Source organism: Carassius auratus, chromosome 5, assembly GCF_003368295.1.
Source record: "Carassius auratus strain Wakin chromosome 5, ASM336829v1, whole genome shotgun sequence".
Classification (NCBI taxonomy): domain Eukaryota; kingdom Metazoa; phylum Chordata; class Actinopteri; order Cypriniformes; family Cyprinidae; genus Carassius; species Carassius auratus.
Genome location: NC_039247.1, coordinates 15441619 through 15468635, shown reverse-complemented (window position 1 = coordinate 15468635; position 27017 = coordinate 15441619). Strand labels below are relative to the sequence as shown.

Genomic DNA, 27017 nt, shown 5'->3' with positions numbered 1-27017 from the left:
AGGGAGGGAGAGAGAGCTAGAGAGAGAGCTTTCCATGGTGCAGGCAGCAATCACGGAGCACCATGGTGATTTAGAACGGCAACTGAATTTATTAGGAATCTACAGACGCAAATAGACTAAAGGTGTAGAAAAAAAAGACCTATATGTGTATTTTGGACTTTTTTTTCACCACAAGTCTGAAAGAAGACGTTACTGAAGACAAACAGCCCCAAATCTCAAAATTGACCAGTAAAAAAGATAGATAGAAAAACACCCATAGACTTTAAAAAAAAAGTCTCAAGTGTGGAGCGTTAGATAAACATTACACGATTTGTTTCGTCACCTCACTTGAGTGAAAAAAGTCGCTAATCGACTGCATGATTCAATAATGACTTTATTAGAATTGCTATTATAGTTTTTTTTAAACCATTGCTTTAAATTGCGTTGTTGCCTATATCGGCGCGTTCGGCCGAAAAAAAAAAGTAAATCGTCACGCAGTAAACCCCTTTTACATTCAGCATCAGAGGAGCATAGTAAATATAATGATTATAGCATCTGTCTGCTCTAGGAGATAACATTGTAATCGAACCTGGTCTGTCTAACACTGAAAGACATTAACGTTAGTACCAATCACTTCTTGCACTGCAACAACTCGCTAATCGAAAAACATAAGCTATTTAAAATAGGTGCTTTTTTCATTGGAAAACAGCAGCTCGCTATTCTTGGTCCTCGTTGAGAAGCATCGCGACGCAATCATGAGTTATTTACTAGGCTGAAAGATTATAATTTGAATTTGTGAGTGACAGACAAGTAGAAGGGTGGGGGCACACTGGGGGGCCAATCAGTTTTCAGGAGGGGCCAGTGCCCCCATGGCCCCTCCCCTGGCTACGCCACTGGGTGTTCATATGCGCCGTTCATACAGGACACATCCCAGCCAGGATTTTAGTAATGCCTAAATTATCCAGGTTTTGGCTATTTGCACTGTGCAGGTTGATCGTTGTGTAACATTCATGAGATCTATAAAGAGCAGAGCAGACGGCTCCTTATGCTTTCGAATCGCTTTCACGTGTTTGTTCTTTCGTTTGACTTGAAGCATTGTGGTGCACTTTGTTTTTTGTTTTTTTTATTTGTGCGCAGCGACGCTTCAAGTCAATTGAACGAACAAACACATGTGCATATTTGCATTGCTTTGATAGTTCCTTCTAGATCTCACCGTCTCACGTGCAGCCCCACGATTGGTCGACTATGTACAATACCTGCATGTTATTGGTCAAACTGCTCTGGATCCTGACCGGGACGTTTCCCGTATGAACGGCGCATATGGCCACGCTATCCTAAGATCAGTTCATCAGCCCAGCATTTGAGCATTCGAGCAGGAAACCTTCATAAAACAAGAAACAGGGCAAAACATCTACACAGCCTGCTTTGTTGAGGTGTTATATCAACATATGACGCCCCTCTCTCTGCTCACTTCCTCCTTGGGCCCCAACAGCAGGAGGTTGGTGTCAACAAGGAATTCCTTCTCATGAATATTTCCCTTCTGAAAACAAGTCACACACAGGGCCCTAGTGAGGCCTTTACAGGTCCAATGAGTCTTTTAAACTTCACTGTGGCAATGTAAAATGAGACGTTGCCAACATTATGCCATAAAATGATACCGGGCGGTGCTAATAACTAGCTTGCAACAACACAGAATGCTCGCGCTGTTGCTGCTTTGCTTGAGAAAATAGTTGTGCTATACACAACTTATCTTTAAAAGTGTTGATCCGAAACAAATAATATCGATCACATTTCAGAGTAAAATGATTTTGTGTTATAACTGATATGTCCCATCTACAAAACATCTAAACCGCTGCTCCAAACATTAAACAGGACTTGTGTGTCTGTAAACAGCATTTAGTGAGACATGAATCAACTCACCACAGTCCAGAAAAGTTTTACAATGGCAATGAGTTGTTAACGTCACAGTTAGCTACGTTCAAATGTAATTTTAGCTTTAGACTTTGTGATGAAAACTCCAATCCGGTCACTTATAACAGATGGCATTGGCACTTCTGAGAGAAGAATTAGAGTCAGTTGTGTAGCTGCTCAGTGGGCAGTGATGACCTGCTGATTATACATCATGACTCAGAGTTTGAAGGGTGTTTAGTCTCTGTAGCTCTCTGGGCAAGGTGACTGAGCCCTTGTGGTAAACCTTACGAGTCTGGATCATGTTCTTTTAACCACAGTTTCACAACACCACCTGCTACACAAAAACAGAGAACATCTTAAAGCCCAGAATAGGTCTTAGAGAAGAATTGGATTTGATCATAAATGCAATCAGATGGCATGGTGCATAACAGAGTAATTAAAAAAAAAGTTTAGAAGGTTCTTAGCTTGCTTGCCCATCTTCATCTAACCATGTTCTCACATTTAGAGTTAAAGGGATAGTTCATGCAAAAATGAAAATTACCCCATATACAGCTAGGATGACTTGAGGGTGAGTAAATCATGGGGTAAGTTTCATTTTTGGGTGAATTATCCCTTTAAGTAAACAATTTGAGAGACATTAAGAATATTTCATTTAATATTAAACATGCAGGTTATGTACAAAAGCTCCTCTACAAGACATCTGGATTATTCATGGTGGCATGTCATGTTTGAAAGGTTTGTCTGAATGAAGATTCAACTGTCTGCAGCTTTTTATTATGGAGTTAAAGTGTAAGCATTTCAAAAACTCCAAGAGAATATGAAGAGCTTCTGCCTCAAAAAAGTCTGTAATGCACAATCATCTAAATGAAAGGAGTGTGCAGGGCAAAAAGAGGTGAGGAAAAAGGAAGCAAGAAATGAGACTACAAATGCCTCTCAGGGATCAAATCTGTCTCGGATATCCTGCTCTGCTATTCCACCTCTCTACTTGGATGGGTTAACCATACTCTCTCTCTCTTTCTCTCTCTCACATATACACACGCAGAATGTTTTAGTTTTGTATGTTTGACTTGTTCAGACTGAGGGGTGCTGCTGAGGTCCTGGACTCTCTGAAGGAATTAAGAAAAAAATAAAATTAAACAAATAAAATAAAAAAAAATAAAAAACCTTGTGTCTTGAATTTAAAAAATAATACTTAAAATATGTATTTATTTACAATGTTTCAAACGTTTGCAATAACACATAATAAAACAAAACTAAACAAGAAAAAAAAAAAAGAGCTGACAATTCAAACCTGGGACAGATGAAAACTAAGTCAGGCCATATCCCATTCAATGCGATTGGCAAGTATGTCAGAGATAAGTGAGGATCGACGTGTGGTACTTGATCCCTCACTGTGACAGGACACACAGTATGCCTACAGCAAGAATAGAGATGACACTCTGATTAAATAAAAGGCCTGTGGCAGAGCTCACTGCCTCTCTAAGCCAAACTCACGTGGCTCTGGAAGTGTTTGCAAACAACTAAAAGAGGTCAATCGCTCTCTGTGACTTCATCTTCTAAAAATAGACCAACACATGGCAAACTCCCCAGTAATGTGGTTTACGCTGATCAGATGGAACTGACCACTTTTATGAGCTTAAACAAAAGAGGGGTCTGTGTGGTCTCTCGGTTGAAGTTAACACCACATAAGACAAGATTTTCTTCATGCAGCATGCAGGCACACAGTACGTCACACGTGCCATTGGTCAATATCAGGATATCTGCTGACCGGGTGGAACACAACCCTATAGGCTAATAGACTAGATAAATCAATAGGGAAAGTCAGTTGTTATTTTTCATTTGTAGTTGTCTGTAATATCTAATGCATGCTAAGCATTCCCGCAGATATGCTTGTAATAACCTTATGTCCATCATATAAAATGCACACTCGAGTATAATGTGCTACTCGTTTCCATCATCAGCACCTACTTTCAAAAACCTCTCCAGCATATTTCCTCATGTCAAGAGTTGGCAACGGACTTGTCTGGAATACTTTGCAGGCTCCTTCTCTCATTGCCAATTGAGTTCTCACTACAACCACAATGCATGCCTCTTCAGTCGAGAAAGCAGTGAAACACAAGTACAGGGTGGAGGTGGCTAGCCAAAACATCCCACACCGAACACAACCGCACTGGAGGAAGGCAGGTGTCACTTTCACATGGAACCACAATGACTGAATGCTTTTCCCTTTACTTAGGCCAGTTTCACAGAGCATGAATAAACAGCATATACTATAAGCAAAATTGCAGCGCAACTTCAACAGCAGACCTGCTTTGACACAGACAAAGGCCATAAATGATAAACAGTTATCAGGAGTGAGTTACTACACATGAATCTACACCCCAAACCCAAGATAGCTACTGTATAATCAGTGACACACAATAGCCCCCCCTTGCGGCCCCCTATGCTACGCTTGTGCAGTCCAATGACGAAATAAATATCTATTTTCCAGCATTACAATTTCTAATTGTCAGTCACATTTATTATATCCTGTATCTGTAGATTCAGAGGCAGACATCCATTCGATTTGGTGATTTGCATCACAGACAACAGCTCCTGTTGGACGAGCCAAAAGGTAAATGCAAGGATCGATGCAAAATTTCTGCACCATCAAGAACATACAAAATATACTTGGTTTACAAAAATGATGGGAATGTGCTGGGATGAAGGTCATCCCTTCAGTCTGACCGGCTAAGAGGGGTCACCAGCAGAGTGATTAACTTGATTCAATCTGTGGTCTACATCTGATCAGAGGCTTGAACTCCTAACCAGATAGCATCTTCATCCACTTGTCTACAAGGAGCTGAATAACATCGAGTCATGCACAGTTGATGATCCCTTGCCTTTCCTTAGCATTTAAAACTGGAACGTTTGACAAACCATACATTTCACTATTCTTTTTCCTGTTCCACATGCTTTAGGAGAATAAAATATAACCTCAGCGTCCACAGTTTATTTTCTTCAATTATTTAATTAATCACCAAAATTAATTAAACTAATCCATAATTTTTTCCACTGTAGTGGATTACCACTTCTGACACAATCAAACATTTATTTATTGTTTATTTTTAATATGTAATCATTTCTCATTTATTATAATTCTGAAAATTCTGCCTACTAGCCTAGACCACCTGAAACTGATGTCACATTTAGTTGCAAAATATGTAACCTTCTGTACACATGGTATGTACATAGACTGATATTTTCCTGTCTCAGATGCATAACTACAGCACCAGACTGTCATACTTTTGTCCTTAGGGTTAGGGTTAGGATTTAATACATACTTGGGAAACTTCAAGTGCCTCCTGCAGCTCAGTCATACTTCCTCCTGAGGAGAACAACCTCTACCAGGTTTTCTCAGCGTGTGGAAAGAGACTATTAGTCAGCCGGCCCACGTCACAGCATGTTTACACCGTCAGCTCTGGTTCTGGGATGCAGTCGGGAGGGGGAACTCCCCACAACATCCTATTCCAGTCCCGGTCGCTCATCTTCCAAGGCTGACTTTAAACAACAGCTCTTATTGCATGGCAACAGGACGCTCTCCAAAACGCACGCTACCCAGCTCTCAGTCCAAACACTTCAGAGAGTGTGTACAAACAGAGGCCAGCAACCCTCAACAGCGGCAGATCACAGAGAAGACGGTCGGCGCTTAGCATAGAGCTATATTTGGTGTGGAAAGTTACCATACCTCCGATACAGATCGGGCAGCTGGTGAATCCTGGTGGTTGGCAAGAATGAGGAATGGAAGGGTACACAGCTGAGGATGCTGCATGGCCAAATGGAGCTCAGATCGGGACGCCTCCATCTCTTCATCTGATGCAGCACTGTTGAGGACAAACACCACACCTTGGGAACCTTGATAATATCGGCTCCAGTATTTCTTGATGCTTTCAGCTCCTACAGAGAGGGAAGCAGTAATGATGTACCATGTGACCGTTCATGTACGATCATAAGCAAGCAAAAATCTTTCCATTTATGAGTGTGAATTTTAATTAAATTAGTTAAATCCAACAGGAAGACAAACTGAATTTTTGAATTCAAAATGGCCGAAAAACGAAACACAAGTAAACATTCTGGGAAAATAAAAAAATAAATGTTTTTTCCACCGTAAACCAAAAAAAAATTTTTTTTATTAAATATACAAAATGTATTAATTAAATACTATTTTTGTTAGTAAATTTTTTATAGGCTATCTGTCTATCTATCTATTTATCTATCTCTTCATGGCATTTAAACCTAAAGTTTGCTTTTTCCCATTTGCTACCTGAAGTTAAATTTAATTCAAACTGAGGAATTGAACTTGAGTCTAAAATGCATTCTTACTTAAATTCTGAATGGCACACAATCCTGGTGTTAGGTTCACGTTCATGGATTCCAAGGAGATGTCACAGAATTTCCAAGGAGACATCACAGAACAAATCATGTAATAAAATATTCCCCATATCCTTATAGCATTTTTCCTTGTATTATCAGTCCATGACGTATATCATATTATTCTGTTATAGTGCTCCTCTTGATTTCAAATAAGTTTTAAAATCTTTCTAAACGAATCCCTTAGCTTTTAGAGTGCTGAACTTAGACTATGAAAGAAAAAAGGAAATAAATCATCAAGCACTATTCTGTCACAATTATCAGAAGACCACAAGCCAAGTCATGTAACTGTTGACAAATCCGGTGAGATCACGATGACGCAAGTTTGTGGAAAAATGGTCAAGTCTCAAAACAAAATTGTTTTGCGGAAACTGCAAGAAATAAATCACACTCGCCAGAAAATAAGCATTTGGTTTGACTTGCCAGGCTAAACCAGTGAAAAATTACAGCACACAAGACTCCTGGGGAGATGTGAAACGGCATTATGGTTATTTGCTCAGTGTTTTCCATCAGCTTGTTCGGAGATGTCAGTTTAGTTCAAATATCTTAAGGATTTGGTTCAGCCATCTCACCAGTCTGTGCAAAGAGATAAAGGAATTCAGCAAACAATTAAGTAAAAGTTTTTTTTTTACTTCCATAATGAAAAAGAATGGCACTTAATGATTATATGTTTAATTTTGAAGACTTATCTGTGTCATCACAAGTATGACAACCATTTACAAACCTGTTTGTTTTTGGAAGTATGTTATGCTCAACATCACAAACAAAACGTCTGCTAAATTATACCAAATCTATTTCAAAGAGACATCATGGCGTTAGAAATAGACCAACAGACAGAAAGACCAGGTTGAGCAGCTAGTTTCTCAAAAATGTTATTTCCAAAGAGTAAATGTATAGGCCTTTTCAGGAACGGCAGAATGTATTTGGGTTTCCACTAAGTCTCTTGGTTGCTAGTTCAAATGTTAAGCAAATGTTTTACTAGATTAGTTTTTATTACATTTTTATTACAAGGAACAATTCATTCAGATTTTGACACTCTGTTATCGAGTGCTTATGTATAACAACTGCTAAACTGTATTTGATTGTTCCCATTCAACTGATTTTCATAGTTGTTCACAGCAGCACTCCACAGCCTCCCACTTCCACATAATAATATATATTCAAATTAAATGTCCATTTATTTATTTATTTGGCAAACAGTTGTGTAATAAATAGGATTCTGTAAAGTTAGACAGTCATTATTTCATGTGTAAACCTGTACAGAACGATCAGATCACCCCATCAGGGTTCATTTTGCGTTAATGACGTCTTACTGTAGGTCCCACCTTAGGTGTAAGTTATCACAAGGTGAGTCATCCACCAATCTCCCATATTCATTTACACTAATTCAAAACATTTGGGGTCAGAAAGCTTGTTTTTCTTTTTTAAGAAATGAATACTTTTATTAAGCAAGGATGCATATAATCTTATTCAGAATCTTGAAAAAAAAAATCACACTTTAAAAAAAATATTAAGAAGCATAATTGTTTTAACATCAATAATAATAATGTATAAATGTTCTAGAGTGCTAAATCAGCATATTAGAATGATTTAAAGCATTGAGAATAAAGCATTGTGTGATTCTTAAGACACTTAATGGCCGCAGGAAATTACACTGCACTTTAAAATATATCAATACAGAATCCAGTTACGTTTCACGATATTACAGTTTTACTGTATTTTTGATCTATTCAATGCAGCCTTTGTGAGACAAAAATACTTTTTAGAAAAACATTAAAAAGTCTCACTGACCTCAGACATCTGTACAGTAGTGTATGTCAAGTACACAAGAGCCTGTAACCTCATTTCAGACTTTCCCCATCCAGATGTTTCACCACAGTCCAGCCACACCATTTACTATTTCCCTTAACACAGCAAGAAGGTCAACTCAAACTGACTGCAGTGTGGCAGCTGCTAAATTCAATGGCAGTTATCTGCAGGCTCAGACAACATCTGAGGAAATACTGTATTTATTTATTTTTATTTCTGCACTATTTTTTTGGGACAAATTAGTTGAATTCTTCTGAATTTATTTAAATATGGAAAACATTAAACAAATTTGTACTATATTATTACTGCTACATGAAAGAATAAGCCAAAAGCTTAATAAATATACAAGGATCAGGGGGTATGTAAAACTTAAGGAAATTCTGAGGAGTCTGGTCATTTGCTTGGGTCTGTATGTTACATCAGTGATCAGTGGCGCACGTCTCATACCCATCTATCATCATACTGACATCTTCTGCCATCTATTGGTCAATGGCCCTGTCATGAAGTCAAATGTTAGAAGTGCTGGAAAAGCATACTCAGAAAGTCACTGATGTTTCTGTATGGCATCCCAAGACCTCATTCAAAACACATTCTGGTTTTGTTCAGAAAGAATAATGGCGTACCCACTGTATATACTCATGATGTTGCAGGGCACTATTATGTAAGACATATGTGAGACTAAAAATGAAATTTTGCAAAAACATTCTACTCTTCCTGGGACCTGTTATCCTGACCTGCCAAGAGCGTCTTGGCTGCTCGTCTGGCCACATCTCCAGGGCATAGTGTTTCATCTTAATTAAATGTCCATCATGCTGGATCAAATCAGACAGTGTAGGTCTTGAAATGCCTTTCCACAGCTCAGATCCAGGTCATGGTATTCAGCTCGAAACCATCTAACCACAGGCAGCAGAAAGTACAAACAACCACGCATAACCAGGTCTTGGGTTTCTTTTATCTTTAAATATAAATGAGTAAAATACTTCGGCGCTGTTTAATGTAATCCACACTTCATTCCTGCATTATGTGTGTCCCATTAACATTGCCATCCAAGATTGTGGTCAGTAAGATTTTTTTTGTTTTGTTTTGTTTTGTTTTTTTTAAGAAAAGGCACGTTCAACTGATCAGTGACAGTAAAGACTTACTAACAAACTTAAAAAAAAATTATATTTCAAATAAATTATTGCTTTTTCACTTTAATTCAAAGAATCCTGATTTGTTTGTTTTTTTAATAGTTTCTGTTTTCAACATCGATGATAATAAATGTTAATAAGCACCAAATGAGCATTTTCAAATGATTTCTAAAGGATCATGTGACACTGAGGACTGAAGTAATGACTGCTGAACATTGTAATAATACTTCACAGTATTACTGTTTTTACTGTATTGTTGTAAAAATAAAAGCAGCCTTGGTGAGCAAACGTTTCAAACTGGAATTTATGTAAAGTATTTATGACTGTAGCAAAGTGATAGGAATTTTTTGTTCTGGTCTGCAACACCGGAAAAACAGAAAATACGAACAAAAAAAGTACAATGCAACTTCCCCTGAATAAAAACCAACAAAAAAGAAAGCTGCTTGACCAATCAAATTTGAGAACCTATCCCCCTTTCTCAATGCCTGATCACAAATGTTTTGTGTTATTGTGACATCTTTTTCTAGCTAATCAGGAGAGCTTTGACCAGTTAGCACTATAAGTTATTTTAACATATTTTTTCTTTCCAAGATAATGAAATACATTCTTTTATACAATACAATTACTTATAAAGCACTGAATAGAGTACCCATAAAAAATCTAAGCCAATGAAATGGCTTTGATGTAAGGAGGGTAGGATTCTGCAGGAGGAAAGGATAAGGCAGCCAAGCCTACTTCACACAGAGTACAGAGATTGATCGAATTTGAGATATGAATCTTTAATATAAAGTTATTTAGTTATGATCCTTATAAACTCTACTTATCATCTGCTGTCCAGCTGGTTCAAGAGCCTGCAGAGTTTGACTTTCCGTCTTCAAATGCAAGACACATCAGCATCACTTATGTCATCACCATTATAATCTCACTATCGCTTGTGTCGTAAATTCAGAGCAATTTTGTGGAAACAGGATTACATTAAAAACAGTCGCCACATATCACATTTAGTCATTAGCGCTGCATTAGTGCAGTCATGGGGAAACATGACAGCATTTGTCATTGCTAACTATAATCACTGTTATAACCTTCAATACTAAAGAACAATGGGAGAAACCCCTGACTACACAGACTCATTTGTGTAGCAGAAATGAGTCAAATCAGACAAATCAAAGAGTCTATCAGAGCTGTGTGCACTGAAACATGAGCTGAATTCCTCAGGAAGTCATAAATCAGTTCTAGTGCCACAGAAACGAAGCAAGATAACCAACCAACCAACTTGTTCACACAACAGCTTTCAACATTAACACCAATAGAACAATTATTGACAATTTTAATTCGAAGAAGAGATTGTCAAATTTATTGTTCGTGATTGGAATGCAACGCTGGACATCACATGTAAACCCAGGAGATCAAGTTAAATACTTGCATTGACTTCCCCCCCCAGCCAGTGAAACCAGACTGAAATTCCTAAGGGGGAAGGGCTTTAAACCTTTGTCTTCACAGAAAAGTCCTTTGCCAGAGAATGGCAAAGAAACCCTTTTTATACATTATATATGGACCAGAATGAACTCAAAAAAGACTTATGAATGAATCATTCCATTGCTTAACTCCATATTCATTTACGTGTAACCCACACATTTGACTATCATGTATAATCACTTATTGTGTATGTCTTTTGATAACTATAGGATACATAGTCATGTCTAGTATTGAAATAATCGCATTTTCTTGCTTGATATTGTCCTGACAATCATTTATTTGTAAAATATATCATAATCATGTTATAGGAATCATGTCCAAAATTAGACCCTGTGAGGCAAGAACCACATGCTTGGTAAGATAAACAAATGATTTATGATACCCACCCAAAGAACATATCTGATTGGTCAAGGCAACATTTGAGGGGTGGCCAACAAGGAAGTTTTAAATACTTTGGACCCCATGAAATTTTGCTTTTAGTCATGCCTTGCTTTTAGTCTGCTTTTAGTTCTAGTCTAGCTGCTGCTATTAGCCATGTCGGCTTTTAGTTCCAGCCTTGCTCGTGCTATCAGTCATGCCTGCTCTTAGCTTTTAGCTTGTAGCTTTGCTACCTAGCTTTAGCTTGTAGCATCTAGCCATGCGGTAGTCATCATTGTTCTTTGAGCGCGGTTCCAGCGTGCCTGGCTGCTGCTACTATGAGAAGGAACACAACCTAGTCTCGTCAAACTTTATTTCTTTTCTTTTCCGTTTGAGAGTTTCGTGTTCTGAGTTAAGTTTTGTAACGTCCATTCAACTTCAACCAGCGAACACGACTCTGCACTTTCAGCCAACGCCCAACAACCACGGGCTTCCCAAGACGTCACTTCAGAGACTGAACTTCCAGCCAATCAACGACCTCGGGATAGCCCTTTCACCGAGGCTCCTTCTTCACAGGAGATGCAAGTAACTTTACCTCCAGACTGTGACCTTTACTGGTGTATCTAATATAATTTTAACCTCATTGAGGAACTCAATGCGAGCGCTAATTACGTGATTGATGGTTGTTCATGTTTATGCAATTTAACGTATTGCTGTAAACTTGGGATTCCATATTTCCATTCTCTTAAACTCATCTTTCCCTAACTTTCGATCTTCCTGCAACTTGTGTGAATGTGTGTGTGTGTGCGTGCGTTTATGTGTTAGATTAGTTTATATGTCTTAGATTTATCTAATAAAGCCTTATTCATATTGAAAAGAGAAGTATCTTGTGTTTTGTGCTTACAAGTTAATGTCTTAAACTGCCGATCTTGTTACTGTGCTAATTGATAGTGTTTTCACTATAGTTTGGATATTAGTATCCAGCGCAGATTTGATGTTAAACGGCTCGTTCACTGAACCGCAGGCGCGTCTCCGTGAACAGCCGTGAAACAGTGATTCTGTTCAAATTCCCTTTAAAATCTTAAATGATTCCCTTTGAGCTAAATTGACCTGTTTCCTTTACATTTAAAATGGTGGAGAACGATTGCGGGCAGTTTAATCTAAATTGTGAGCATAAACCAAGTTATTTAATCTTTGATTTTGCTAAAGGAATGAAAGATGAGAAGCTTGCGAGACGTGTGTGTTTGAGAGTGTGACGTAAGCAGCGCGCGCCCTCCCGCTTGAATGAAAGGAGCTAGAGGAGACTTTAACTCGAGTCCGTCTCCCCGTTGTTAACAGCAGTAAGTGAACTTAAAAGTAAACATCTGAGAACGTACAATAAGGTAGAAATTGAGCGTGTTCCTCATTTGTGTAATGCCTTGTTTTATAGCTGATTTGATTTCACTGCGTGTTCCAGTGTCTCAAACGCTATCTCAGTCACTGTTTGCTGAACGGAGCTAAACTGTTAGTGTTTCAAAAGGGATATAAATCGGTGAATAAAGAATAGTTTTGAGCGGGTTCCTCAATCTATTTATCAAAGTCCCCGTATTCATATTTCATATAGTTTGATTGCCAGTGCGTGTTCCACTGCCGAATCAAATTTGATATTCGACTCCCCTAAGTTAACGTTAAACATTAGAGAACAATGTTTGCCCATTTGTATCCGTTCACAAAGTGAATGCAATCTCGCGTAACACTGCGTGTGCCCGAGAGTAATTTGAATGGGAGTGTTTTAAAAGCTTGATCAAGTAAATTTTAACTGTGTACCAACAGCGAAGGAAAACTTTTATGTTTGTGTCCAGAAAAACTGGCACGGAGAATCAAATTGCTGAGATTGATATAATAACTGCAGCAGGAAGCTGCTATTTGAATTAAGATAAATTTAACTCTATACAAACTGAGAGTTTAAGTGCCACATCGCAAAACCAACTGAAAGGCGGTGTTGTTATTTGTACAGTGTTGAAATGAGCCGACATTTCATGTAACATGCTTAACTGTATTTGCAACAATGCAACGATTCATGTGCTGATCCACTAGAATGTGTTTTGGTTGCCATAGTGACGACCGTGACCCGGAAGCCTAACGTACTTCCGGAGCAACTCCGAACTGTGCACGCGCAGCGCACAAACTCCACGGTGTCGCTAAGCTAACGAAACCATTGCATTTACATTAAAGTCTATACTTAAGCCACTAGCCTCAAAGGTTAGCCGTTAGCATTACCATCCAGTGGTAGAATAATGTGTGTTTGGGCAACGCTGACGTGATTTAACCATTTTCAACATCTTAACTAACACTTGTTAGTCTCTTTCTTTTTATCGCTCTGTTTTCTCACTAGACCACTTATTTTCATTTTACTAGAAAGGGAAATACTGACTCACAATTATTAATTGTCAAATTGAAATTTAATTGAAACATTAAATTTATTTTGAATCATTTAAAATTTCCCTCTCAGATCATTTCATATGATCTTTTATTTCTAGTATTCTCTTTTGGGTCTTATTATTTTAGGAATGAATAAGCCTTGAACTTTGGAAGTTTAAGTAAACTTATTCTTCCTAATTTATTTATTACCCATCTGAATATATGCTATTCAGACCTTTAATTATTTGAATGCGTTTTACCCCTCTTCCTATTTTGGTTATACACTTAACCACTATTGTTTTACTTATTGATTTCCTTTTTTTTTCCTTTTTCCATTTATTAATTTTTTTAATTTTACTTTTTCTTACCATTTCTTTACTTTGTGTATCCTAGCCTGGGAACGACAAACCTGAGCCCTAAAAGGAGACATTGTTATCCCTCACTACGAGTTCAAATAAATTAGAAAGACAACTCTCTTTCATTTAAAGTTTATTTTGTTTGATTAGTTGTGCAGCAACTAACACAACGCTCTCCTTGTAGTTGAGGTAACCGCTTCTGAGACTTACCATCTCCGTCCTCTCTCTCCTTTACTTTCCTCTTCTCTTTTTACATTTGTAGGACATGTAAGAACCATCAATCAATTCTAAGTGAAGTAAATACACAATCGTGCCAAAGACGACGAATCATCCTTATGAATTTGATTGTAATCATCCTCTCATTTGTTCTTCCTAACCTCCCTACATTTGGAAACGCATTCCAAGTTTTAGCATCTCATCCATCGTTGAGATCAATTTAATAGAGATACGTGTTGAACAACTGTCGCCTCGCTGACTCCCTGGTGAGCGGTCCAACTGAAAGGTGTACGGTGTCAATCCTGTCAGACTAAGAAAAGAGATATCAGAATTATTATTCTATTCTTTTGTCCAAAGCAAGAAATATAATAATATTATTTACGTTTTTGATAACATTTAATTGGAAAAAATAATTTTCCTCATTTGAAAAACAGAAATTTTGCTTGTCATTTGAATTTGTTTTTCACCTCTGTCTCTCTTTTCCTCTTCCTCATTAGAGTGACAAAGTCTTCGCATCTCTAGTCTACTTAGACACCCTGAGACCAACACAGTCATCACCACATTTCACTAGTGGTTCACAATCACTGATACAACACTTAGTTGTCCCACCACACATAGGCTTTTACTCCACACAGATCTGTGTCAGTCTCTCTTCTCCCCAGCGTGCCAACATGCCGCAGACTGCAGACCCCATTTCCCATGGGGAAGATGTGAACATTTGGCTGAGAGGCATAACAGACAGCCTCACTCCAAAGACATTTGAACTGTTATTATTTTTAATAATAATCCTAATCCTGAGAAGATTCCTGACACAAGATTCAAGCCAGAACAACAACCACGAGGAGCTAGTCAAGATCACGAGCTCACTAAGCTATGCCTTCACAACCCAGCTGAAACTGAGCGACAAGCACATCACCCACCTTCAAGAGGAGCTGACACGTGCTGAACGTCGCATAGACAAGCTGGAAGTGAAAGTTCAAGATCAACTCAAAGCACCCAGCGAGAGGGAGCAGGATACAACAGAACAAGTTATGAAGCTCCAAGCAGCCCTGGCAGCAGCTCAGCTCGACCAGCAACATGCAACGGCTGCTCAGAAAGACCTGGTAAACAGACTCCAGTATGCCGAACAGCTACTAGAGAAAGCCAAGATAGACATCAGAAACAAGAATTCTGAAAATAGTGCTTTGAAAGACCACCTTGAAAGGTACAGAACTGAAACGGACAATCTGACCCAACAACTAGACGATACCAACGATGAGCTCTACATGGTCAGAAAAGAACTCCAAAATGCTTACAAGCACAAACAAGAGCTAAGGAAAGAGAAACCTCTCTTAGCCTCATCACTGCTGAGCAGAGCAGAGTCCCACGTCCAAGAACTGGCATATGACGAAAGGAGCGAAGGGCCACAACCCAAAACCTCACCTGCCTTCGCCACACAACCCTTTCCTGCCAACGAAAGAAAACCTCCCGTCCAAGGCCTTGAAGCTGCACACGGGATGACCATCAAAGACCTCAACGAGCTGTCTAAAAACATCAGCAGGTTCAACCCGAACTCCACAGAGAGCCCCGACATCCAAGCTTATCTGCGAGATATCGAATTTCACCTGGAAGTGAGACCTCATGTGACTGACAGAGACTGGTTATACCTCCTTAGAGCCACGTCCAGTTCCGAGGTACGAAACTTTCTAGATCGACAGCCCAGTCAAACCAAGTCAAACTACCAGCGACTTCGTGAGGTCCTGATTAAAGAGTTTACAGACCCAGAGTCTGAACATGGACTGTTAACTGCCTTGGAAACCAAACAAGGTCGTCAAGAGACTCCACAAGCTTACTACAACCGACTCCGACAATCCTACTTTGGTGCACACAACAACTCTGACCTTGAAGAGGATGTGAACTTCAAAACCCTCTTCCTAAAGAATCTGCACCCTGGAGTCAGTCACCATCTAGGTGTCATGGCCTGTCCGAACTCCATGACCATCCAACAGTTGCGTGACCTAACACAGAAGGCCTATAACAAGCAGAAGTTGGCCTCAAAGAAAGGTAACAAAACCTCCACACTCTTGAACTCTGTCAACAAAGACTCAAGCCTTGCACTGGACGACACCCAGTGGCATCACAACACCAGAGTCTTCCATCAAGAGCACAGAGAACGTGACGCCCATATCCACGACCGCTTTCAGCCCAACTGCTGGAAAAATCCATGGGACCAGCCACGCTTCTCAAGAAACCAAAAGGATAACATCTGGAAACCTAACCAGAGATCCAAAGGTAATCACCTGACTCATCCAAAAGCAACTCGTGTGGGTAAGCGACAACAAAACCCACCTCAGCACCACTCAGACATGCACAGTGCTGAGTATGCACAAGAACATAACCGCTTACCATTAGAAGACACGGAACAAGTCATGGAACAACTAAGAGAGTTCCTTCAAGACAATTTACATGCATATGACCACAAAGTTGAGTCGTGCTCGCTGTGACCAGCGACAGAACGGAAGGCCGGTGATCACCTGGTGCACCACATCAGAGATGACAAGCACCTGTTCAACAACAACCCAGAATGAACAAGTCTTTCACGGCCAACTGTTGATGAAAAATCTGAGGTACTAAAGGACATCACCTCAGTCACTAACAAACTGTCAAATGAACTCCAACTCCAAGTTCCACATTCCCTGTCTGTGCAACAGCAACCACCAGAGCACAGAAAGTCTGCTACAGCCAGAAGGCATCACAAGAAGAATGCAACATAGGAGACAAGTTTTGCAACTCAGCTTCACACAGCCATGCCAAACTGCCTCCGACTGTCTGCTAAAGAACTTCCTGCCTTGCTGGACTGACCCCCCATTAGACCATGGACACGCCCTCATCCAAGCCAAGGATGCTGAGAGCCAGTCTTAAGTGACATGCTAGAAAAAGGGGGAGACAACACAGACTTGAACAGATCTGACCACACATGCACTACACCAGTAATACACAACATTACCTACACCCAGAGGTAAACACATCTACTGATAACACAGTCAACAAACATATTCTTCCCACAGGTAGAATATCCAACTTTTAGCGTAACAAAGTTACACATACCCACCATGAAGAAACGTGCAGCCATCCTCACAATAGGTAGAACACCTGACACTAAGTTAAGGTTCACGACACACTAGCTGCACCTGACATCCTAGCTCAATAGTAGTTGTAACACATGCTAGGAAAACCCACAGCAGCCTTGTTTTGTTTTGTTCTTCTTTTACCTATCCTTCTCCTTCCCCTCTTTCCTGAGTAGGTGAAACGCCTAGACACCCTGCGAGGGTCGAAGGTCTGATATTAGGATTGACTCGCAACACCTAATATCCGCCAGCCACTCTAAACTGAATGGAAGCCAGAGAGCTCCATGCATGATAGGTCAATTCATTGAATTGAAAATGAAATTACTAGAAAACTAATGGTAAACATGTAAAGTAAGACAACCTAGAAGAACCAAACAAAGTTAACCACAAATTTGATTGATGAATCAAAATAAAAACAATTTCCAAGACGATCTAAAATATCCTCAATGTGCTAAACTACATTGACTAATTGAACTTAACCACGTGTACCTAAATAACCTGATGCCTGCACCAGTACAGTAACTGTCATGGAGGTGTTGTCTTGCTGTTTGCTGTGTTTGTCTGCTTCTTCTGCCTTTGTTTCTCCAGCGATCGACGATGTCTTCACCTAAACACCTCGCCGATCGAAAGGGGGATATATGTAGCAGAAATGAGTCAAATCAGACAAATCAAAGAGTCTATCAGAGCTGTGTGCACTGAAACATGAGCTGAATTCCTCAGGAAGTCATAAATCAGTTCTAGTGCCACAGAAACGAAGCAAGATAACCAACCAACCAACTTGTTCACACAACAGCTTTCAACATTAACACCAATAGAACAATTATTGACAATTTTAATTCGAAGAAGAGATTGTCAAATTTATTGTTCGTGATTGGAATGCAACGCTGGACATCACATGTAAACCCAGGAGATCAAGTTAAATACTTGCATTGACTTCCCCCCCCAGCCAGTGAAACCAGACTGAAATTCCTAAGGGGGAAGGGCTTTAAACCTTTGTCTTCACAGAAAAGTCCTTTGCCAGAGAATGGCAAAGAAACCCTTTTTATACATTATATATGGACCAGAATGAACTCAAAAAAGACTTATGAATGAATCATTCCATTGCTTAACTCCATATTCATTTACGTGTAACCCACACATTTGACTATCATGTATAATCACTTATTGTGTATGTCTTTTGATAACTATAGGATACATAGTCATGTCTAGTATTGAAATAATCGCATTTTCTTGCTTGATATTGTCCTGACAATCATTTATTTGTAAAATATATCATAATCATGTTATAGGAATCATGTCCAAAATTAGACCCTGTGAGGCAAGAACCACATGCTTGGTAAGATAAACAAATGATTTATGATACCCACCCAAAGAACATATCTGATTGGTCAAGGCAACATTTGAGGGGTGGCCAACAAGGAAGTTTTAAATACTTTGGACCCCATGAAATTTTGCTTTTAGTCATGCCTTGCTTTTAGTCTGCTTTTAGTTCTAGTCTAGCTGCTGCTATTAGCCATGTCGGCTTTTAGTTCCAGCCTTGCTCGTGCTATCAGTCATGCCTGCTCTTAGCTTTTAGCTTGTAGCTTTGCTACCTAGCTTTAGCTTGTAGCATCTAGCCATGCGGTAGTCATCATTGTTCTTTGAGCGCGGTTCCAGCGTGCCTGGCTGCTGCTACTATGAGAAGGAACACAACCTAGTCTCGTCAAACTTTATTTCTTTTCTTTTCCGTTTGAGAGTTTCGTGTTCTGAGTTAAGTTTTGTAACGTCCATTCAACTTCAACCAGCGAACACGACTCTGCACTTTCAGCCAACGCCCAACAACCACGGGCTTCCCAAGACGTCACTTCAGAGACTGAACTTCCAGCCAATCAACGACCTCGGGATAGCCCTTTCACCGAGGCTCCTTCTTCACAGGAGATGCAAGTAACTTTACCTCCAGACTGTGACCTTTACTGGTGTATCTAATATAATTTTAACCTCATTGAGGAACTCAATGCGAGCGCTAATTACGTGATTGATGGTTGTTCATGTTTATGCAATTTAACGTATTGCTGTAAACTTGGGATTCCATATTTCCATTCTCTTAAACTCATCTTTCCCTAACTTTCGATCTTCCTGCAACTTGTGTGAATGTGTGTGTGTGTGCGTGCGTTTATGTGTTAGATTAGTTTATATGTCTTAGATTTATCTAATAAAGCCTTATTCATATTGAAAAGAGAAGTATCTTGTGTTTTGTGCTTACAAGTTAATGTCTTAAACTGCCGATCTTGTTACTGTGCTAATTGATAGTGTTTTCACTATAGTTTGGATATTAGTATCCAGCGCAGATTTGATGTTAAACGGCTCGTTCACTGAACCGCAGGCGCGTCTCCGTGAACAGCCGTGAAACAGTGATTCTGTTCAAATTCCCTTTAAAATCTTAAATGATTCCCTTTGAGCTAAATTGACCTGTTTCCTTTACATTTGGTTTGGTTTGGTTTGGCAGGAGCAACTTACCTCTGGCAGGACACATATACTTTATTTCAACCCTAAATCTAAAATCAAATTTCTGCATTTGAATCATTTGAATTCTCAACAACTGTGCTTTGAGCTAGTGCACAAGACTAAGACACTAGGGAAGCCTCTCAAGCGTATACAAATAAAGTGAATGATGACTGTTACAGACCAGGACATTTGTTTTCCATTAACTGAATGAACTCCTTAAACTAACAAAAGAGTTGGCAGAATATAGCATCACACTGTAGCTCATGGCTAATAAGATTAGCACACATACAGTACATTAGCTGTAGGAGTAATATCCAAGAGAACATTGCAAATTATATAAAAAAAAAAACTCAAACTACAGACACTTCCACCCAACGATGTTCTAGATCATTACTTTGACATCTGGGTACAGTATGCTCTTGATGAAACCATAATTTAAGCTTTAGGAATAAGCAGTTAATGTTGGTCAATATCAAATCTGTGTTTCGATGAAGGAATTAGATAAAAGCAGAATTAGTACTAAAAGCTAAAACTGAAAGTGTCAAAGCAAACTTTTTAAATCAACAAATTAAATAAATTAAGAGAAAATATTTTCACTAGGGGTGATACTTTTGCATCCCACTGAACATGTGATATGTTCTCCCAAATGTGCAGAACAAAGACATCTTTTGTTAAATAAATAAAATCAGAAAGAATTTGAAACTTTTTCAATTAAAATAAACAAATTAGAAATGAAATTTGAAAAAAAAAAATTGAAACATTCTTTTATAAATACAGCACACAAATACATATTGTTTTGTTTTTTGTTTTTAAATCCAGAAGTTATGGAAATTCATGCTTTCCAAATCTAAGTGGTTACCTGACTGTAAGATACTGTACAACCAGGATAATATCACAGATGGCTCTTATAACTACTCCACACAGAAATATGCATGCTGATTCAGTCATTTGACATTAAGAGTTTAGAAAAACAAAACAAAAACAATCAGGGCACTGTTTGGTCTGTGCCTAAAAATGAAGTTATAAGGAAATGAATAATATTGTCTGACATTCACAGCAAGGGCTATCATCACACATAAAGTCACGTCTAATCTCCTTTGACGTCATTGTCACTGGAGAGGGCGCATTCACAGACTTCATTAACAGATGCCTCTTCACTGTGCCAGTCATGCCTCACACCTAATGGACACACTGCTAACACACACAGGGCCTTTGTGTCAAAAGGGTAACAGACACGGATTGCCTCTTGCCATCAGGGCGGATTATTTCACGGATGAGGGAAGCAGTTTGTTAACCGCAGCAGGACAGCAGCCTTCACGCCACGAGCTGTATGACAAATTGCCGATATGTCATGATGGCAAATGCTCACAGTTCTCACATTCACATTCATCCATCCTGTCATTCCACAGTTTATACAGCACCAATCTTCAGAGATTTGTTCATTCTCATGCCGCCGTTATAAATCATATCAAAGTGATTGTATTTAAGGGATGGACACAAACTCAACCAGTGGGAAAAATCTATTATGGAGGAAGTAAATTGGAATTGGTCAAAGTTGAGTTGTAACTGGGAATGCTGACTATACATCTGTAATAGTTAAGGAAGGAGCTTCATTTAAACCACAACAAGCTTGAGCCTTTTCTATTTACAATATCACTACAAACAGCAAAGCATTCTAAAACACTTACAGTGCCTTTAAAGCAGTGGTATTAAAAGAAAAAAAATCAATAAACACCTTATTGATGATGCTTGCTTTATGCATGCAAGAAACGAGCCTGGAATATGAACTAAATGGTTAAGCATTTTCTTTATAATGGTTTTCTATGGGAAAACATTTAATATTCAACTTTGCACATTGTTTTTATATTCTGGGTTCACCTGCTTTCCTGTACAAAGTATGCATCATCAATAAGGTGTGTACAGAATTTGGTCTATAAATATCACTGTTTTATTACATTACTGCAATCCTTGTAAAAATAACTGGCGGTCAGCAGAGGAAAGCCTTGTTTCGCCCTGCAGGTGGACGTAAGGGTGTGATGTCATGTGAAAACCATGAATAGTTGTAAATAAACAATGCTATACAGTATTTTAATTGAGACTTATATTAAAAGCTAATTAAAGACTGTTGTCCTTGCCTGAATTATTTTTATTTATTTATTTTTTTTTTTTTTTTACTGATGTGTCTAACAAAAAAGTAGAGCAAATTTTTAACATTGATAATAATAAAAAAATCTGAATGTTAGAATGATTTTTGAAGGATCATGTATCACTGAAGTCTGGAGTAATGACTGCAGAAAATTCAGCATTGTCATTACAGGAATAATTAGATTATAAAATATATTAAAATGGGGGGGGGGTTATTTTAGACTGTAATGATATCTCACAATAATACTTTTTACTATATTTTTATATAACTATACGTTTTGTGAGCATAACAGATTTCCTTTAAAAATATTAAAAAGACCCCTTACCAACTCAAAACTTTTGAAAAGTAGTGTAGATTTATGACAACACAGATGCTTGAGAAATACTGTACATGGTTATAAATAAAATATTTAAAAAAGAGAAATATTATACATTTACTAAGGAAGTTTCAAGAGTCTGCACATCAGATACAGAGTTATGATATGGTTTTCCCGGATCTGGAAAGAAAAGGGAAGGGACTGACAACTGTAAGCTTTGAGAACACATGGGAGAGGGTGTTTAAAAATGCATTACTCAATTTAGCAGCGGAAACACAGTCATAGTAGTGAGTCAGCCTCCTCTGCCTTTTCCGCTATGTAACTACTAAGTGAGCCTCGCAGATGTAGTTTAGGTTAAGTAACAATTATTGAGATTGGAATAATAAAATAGATTGTGGTTAGATAAATATATCAGTATTCCCCAAAAAAGTCTAAAAATAAACAACAGAAATATCTTGTGTCTTCGAGTCAAAAAGGTTGAGAACCACTGATCTAGATGCAGAGCAGAAGAATAATATAGTTTCACCAAGAGTGGACACATCTCAGTAGGTTATATGCATCAAAGACCAAAGTAAGGCAGTTAATGGGGCAGCATATAAACACATGAACAACACATCTTTTACATCTGTATTCCCGTTCAGGTAATTTACAAACTTTCAGTCAGAGCAGATGTGTCCTGCTCCAGGTGATACATCAGCCTCATCTTAAAGAACACTTGAGGCCACAATCCGTTAAAACATCCCTGGGGGCTCTGACCTCGCCTACTGGAGAAACTTCATTTCACAGCCCTCCATATGCATTTCAGATTTAGTAAGGCTTCCCTTTGGTTTACTGTGTTCTCTATTCCTGTTGTTTTTCTTTAAGTGGGCTCTTGATTCTGTTGCCCTGGTAAGGCCACTTGTCATGATACAGAGTGCACCTGTAATGTCCCCTGCGACCCACAAAACACATAAATCACTTCAAAGAGTGGTTCCCCAAACATTCTCATAAAAAGAGTCAGGCTCTGATTTATTTCTCTCTCCACAGACCTCTTTCTATTTAGCAGTCCTACAACAACAAACATCTTCCAACATTGTACCTGCACTCTGTTACATAGCTATTGGGTTTGTGGTCAGGTCATTCTCACTAACTGCTAAAACTATACACCCCTCCCTCCGACGAATCAACTGAGAATGTGGATACATAAACTGATTTTATTCGTTACAATAGTAAATTTAATTTATTTTGATGCTAAAATATGTTCTCTATTCTCAGTACTGTTTGTTTATGGGCAGGGTATGAAGTCCGTCACAGCATCTTTCAGTTACAAGTGAAACATGAGGCGGCATTCTGAGGTTTGCAGTTCCCCTGCCGAAAAGCGGCCCATCACCGGCTTAGATTTTGGCGACACACTGAAAATCAGCACTATTTGGGTTAAAAGTAGTGCTGTCAAAATTAGCGCGTTAACGCATTCGATTAATTTGAAATATTTAACGCGTTAAAAAAAAATAACGCAATTAACGCGGTTGCAGTTTTTTTTTTTATTTCCAGTTGTGGCCTATGTGTGTTCAACGTGCAAAGAAATATGGATAAGACCAAGGAAGGACTTTTAGACGGAAAGTTTCAGTATAAAAATCTGCCGGATTACTCTTCAGTCTGCCACAAGAAACATTACTCTTCATTTAGTCTGCCACAAGAAACAGCAACATTAAAATCATGAACTCAAATGTCATTGTTTAAAAAAAACAAAAAAAAAACAATGACTGTAACAGTGCGTAAATCAGACCTTTCTGTAACGCTAACGTTAATAAGCTTAAACGAAGATAACGAAATAATTGTGTAGCGGAGTATTTTTTGTACACAGTGCCGCGAACTGTCAATCACTCCTGTACGCGTGCATCACTGTCCTCCTCGCAGCTGCAGCAACTTGCGCTCTCTCTCTTCATCAAGCTTTAAAACAAAAAGGGGGCAAAAAGATCATATTGTCTTTGTGCATAGGCTATAGATTAATTACATAAATGAATATCTAAATTTGTGCCTTGCCGTCTACAGTATTTTTTTAGAACTTAGAAAAAAGATGCTGCAGCCAATGAACAGCCAGCGGGGGCTGCAGGACGACTCAACCTCCGCAGACAGTTTTTAATGTTTATCAGACAATAAATACTCAAGATTTTGCTTTAGTATAACTCACAACGAGTTTCACACACCTTCTTCGGCCACGTTGAGTTGTTGACACTTAACAGTGGGAAAGCGACACATGCGCTATTCACTTGTATAACTTAAGGGTGAATGGGTAATGTAGTTTCTGCTCTGGGTGGGATGAATTAGGAAGCTTGCATTGTGAAGGGCGCTCTGAAAATCGGCAGTGCAGGTAAAAGATTAAAACCTCTATTAGAACAGATGTCCAAATGAGCGTACCGGTACGCTACAAGCACGTTCTGGGCGCACGGAGAGGTGGCGGTAGCTCAAGAGCTATATTTGGAAGTGGCGGTACCAGTGCGTACTGGCCCACTTAAAGCACTGGCAATGACTATACTTTGGAATTTTTTGCAGTCCACTTAGAATTCAACATGGAAATCATTTTTGTTTTTTATTGGCATTGATTGTTTTGAAATTCAAATGGTACTTACATGCCTGTGTTTTTATTTCTGTAATAAATATGGCTTTCAAGCCAACAGTTAATTTGGAGGATATTGATGGTTTATTGCAGGTATGTTGTTTACATGAGAAAATCTGTGTTACAAGTTAAACAAAAATTCCAATAAACAATCATATTTTGAATTTAAATAGTTTCTTTGTCTTGAGTTTACATTAATTATTTACATTTACATATCCCAGAAGTTTCAGTCTTTTAATTTTTAAAAATTGTGCGATTAATTAGTTAATTTTTTTTAATCGATTGACAGCACTAGTTAAAAGGGATAATTAGATATATATGTAAAATGGAGGGTCTGAAAGAGGCTGAGATTTTGATTGCTAATTTAAATATTCGATTCATATTACTAACAAGGTAAAAATCAACTCCTAAACAATGTCCGCTATGCATTATAATGTGTTTACAGTCTTCTACCAAGGTGAAATGGGGTGAAATACCCTAAATTAAGCCACTTTCTGTAACAATCATGTACAGATATGTAATAGATGCAGACGAGAACTATGTAATTCTGACAGAACAATATTTTGTATTGTACATTTAATAAAATAAGTTTTAATGTGTAAAATGACCCATTTCTCTGAACTCTGGTAAACCTGCCAATGTTACTACATCTAAGGGATGAAGTTTGTATCAGGGACACAACATTGGACTGGTTCTTTTCATACCATTCAGATAGATCATTAAAGGTGACGAGTGGAAATTCATCCTCCTCCTCTGCATGACTCATGTGGGGTACCTCAGGGGTCCCTTTTGGGACCAATTTTTTTTGGTTTGTATATGCTCCCCTTGGGTTCTATCATGAGGAAATATATTATTTTGTATCACTGTTTATCTCTTCTAGACTAAATGACTGCAATGCACTTCATGGGTCTCAACCAGTCCTTGCATCTCTTCACTGGTTACAGGTGCAGTATAAGATCCATTTTAAAAATCTGTACTATCTTTTTTATGGGTTATTTGTTTTTTGTTTTTTGTCTTTATTTTATTTTCTTACTTCTTTATAGTATTTAAATTATTTGTTTATGTACAGCACTTTGGTAGACATTAGATGTTTGACCTAAATATAAATACCTTAAAAAATATATTTTTTCACAAGGTAAAAAATCTTAGTTTTTTTGTAAAGAATGAACCTTTTCAAATAAAATTGTCTTAATCCCAACTTTATTTTTAAGAATAAATATATATTTTGTTGGGGTTTATGCTAAAAGAAAAAGTCAGGGTGCTAAAGCTAAAAACAAGCAACAAAACAGAATTTTAGCAAAACTAGACAAAACTCTAAACAAGAAAATTATTATTTTGCTGTGTCAACACAAAATATGCTAGCTGTTCAAATCATATTTGTTTTTTCTATGAATGCCACAAACAGAAAATTAAAGGTACATTTGTGGCTATCGCAGGCATCAACTTTTTTATTTCCCAGCTTCCCCTGTTTGCAAGCCCTTCTGCCAAAAGAAACACAATATTTATTTGCTTAGCAAACACCTACTAAACTTGACTGACTTGTGATGTCTTTCTCTTTAAACTCTCTGTGCAGCTGTGGTTTTACTGGGAAGTAGGAGACACTGAGGTAAGCACCCCTTCTTAGAGCTCAGGTGGCTAAACTAAGAGATCTGTCCCAGAGACCGCTGGATTAACATGGCAACAGTCTTCTTTCTACTTGATGATTTGTAGTCTGTTTGTTCTTATTACCTCCTAGTTCCTTCACATTCAGTATCGCATTTTCAAATGGCACTGCCTTGATGCTGAAACCTGTGAAAGAACACATGCTCATGTTAAAATTTCACAAATGTTGTGGTTAAGGACAATATTTGAAGTATATATTGAAATATATATTATATTACTATATATAAAAAATAAAAAATCTAAGTTTTGAATGACATGAGGTTGCGTTGACAGTGACATCTGTGGAACATGCGATGGGACTGCCCAAATCTAGACATGTATATGGGTGTTTTTTTTTGCTACAGCACTTTTAGCAAAGTGTTTAACCTACAATAATATTGTATAAATTGAATTATCAAAAGATACATTCACTTTTTACCACTTGTGCAGTGGGCATGAGGAAGTGATGTCTTGCATCTTCAGAGGTGAAGATATTCATGAAATATACCAGACTGTCGCCAGTGGCTCTAATGAAATCAACACTCTTGTCACAAGAAACTCAATGAGACCAAATCCAGGTGTTCTCAAAAAAAGACACATATACACAAAAGGAGCTCTTCTGCAAGCATGCTCTTTCTCTGATAAGGTAGGGTAGTGCTCAAAAGGAGGCTCTTAGGTAACCT

General features: G+C 38.3%; 1 protein-coding gene across 1 annotated transcript in view; it reads right to left on the bottom strand.

The window, feature by feature from the left end:
* The window catches only part of LOC113077907 (ADP-ribosylation factor-like protein 15), a 110410-nt gene that overhangs the window by 59606 nt on the left and 23787 nt on the right, over nt 1-27017 (bottom strand). The window contains exons 3-4 of the mRNA XM_026250174.1: nt 26422-26481; nt 5618-5826 (exon numbers count right to left, since the gene is read on the bottom strand). Coding sequence (XP_026105959.1) covers nt 5618-5826; nt 26422-26481 — 269 coding nt within the window. The remainder of the gene's footprint in view (nt 1-5617; nt 5827-26421; nt 26482-27017) is intronic.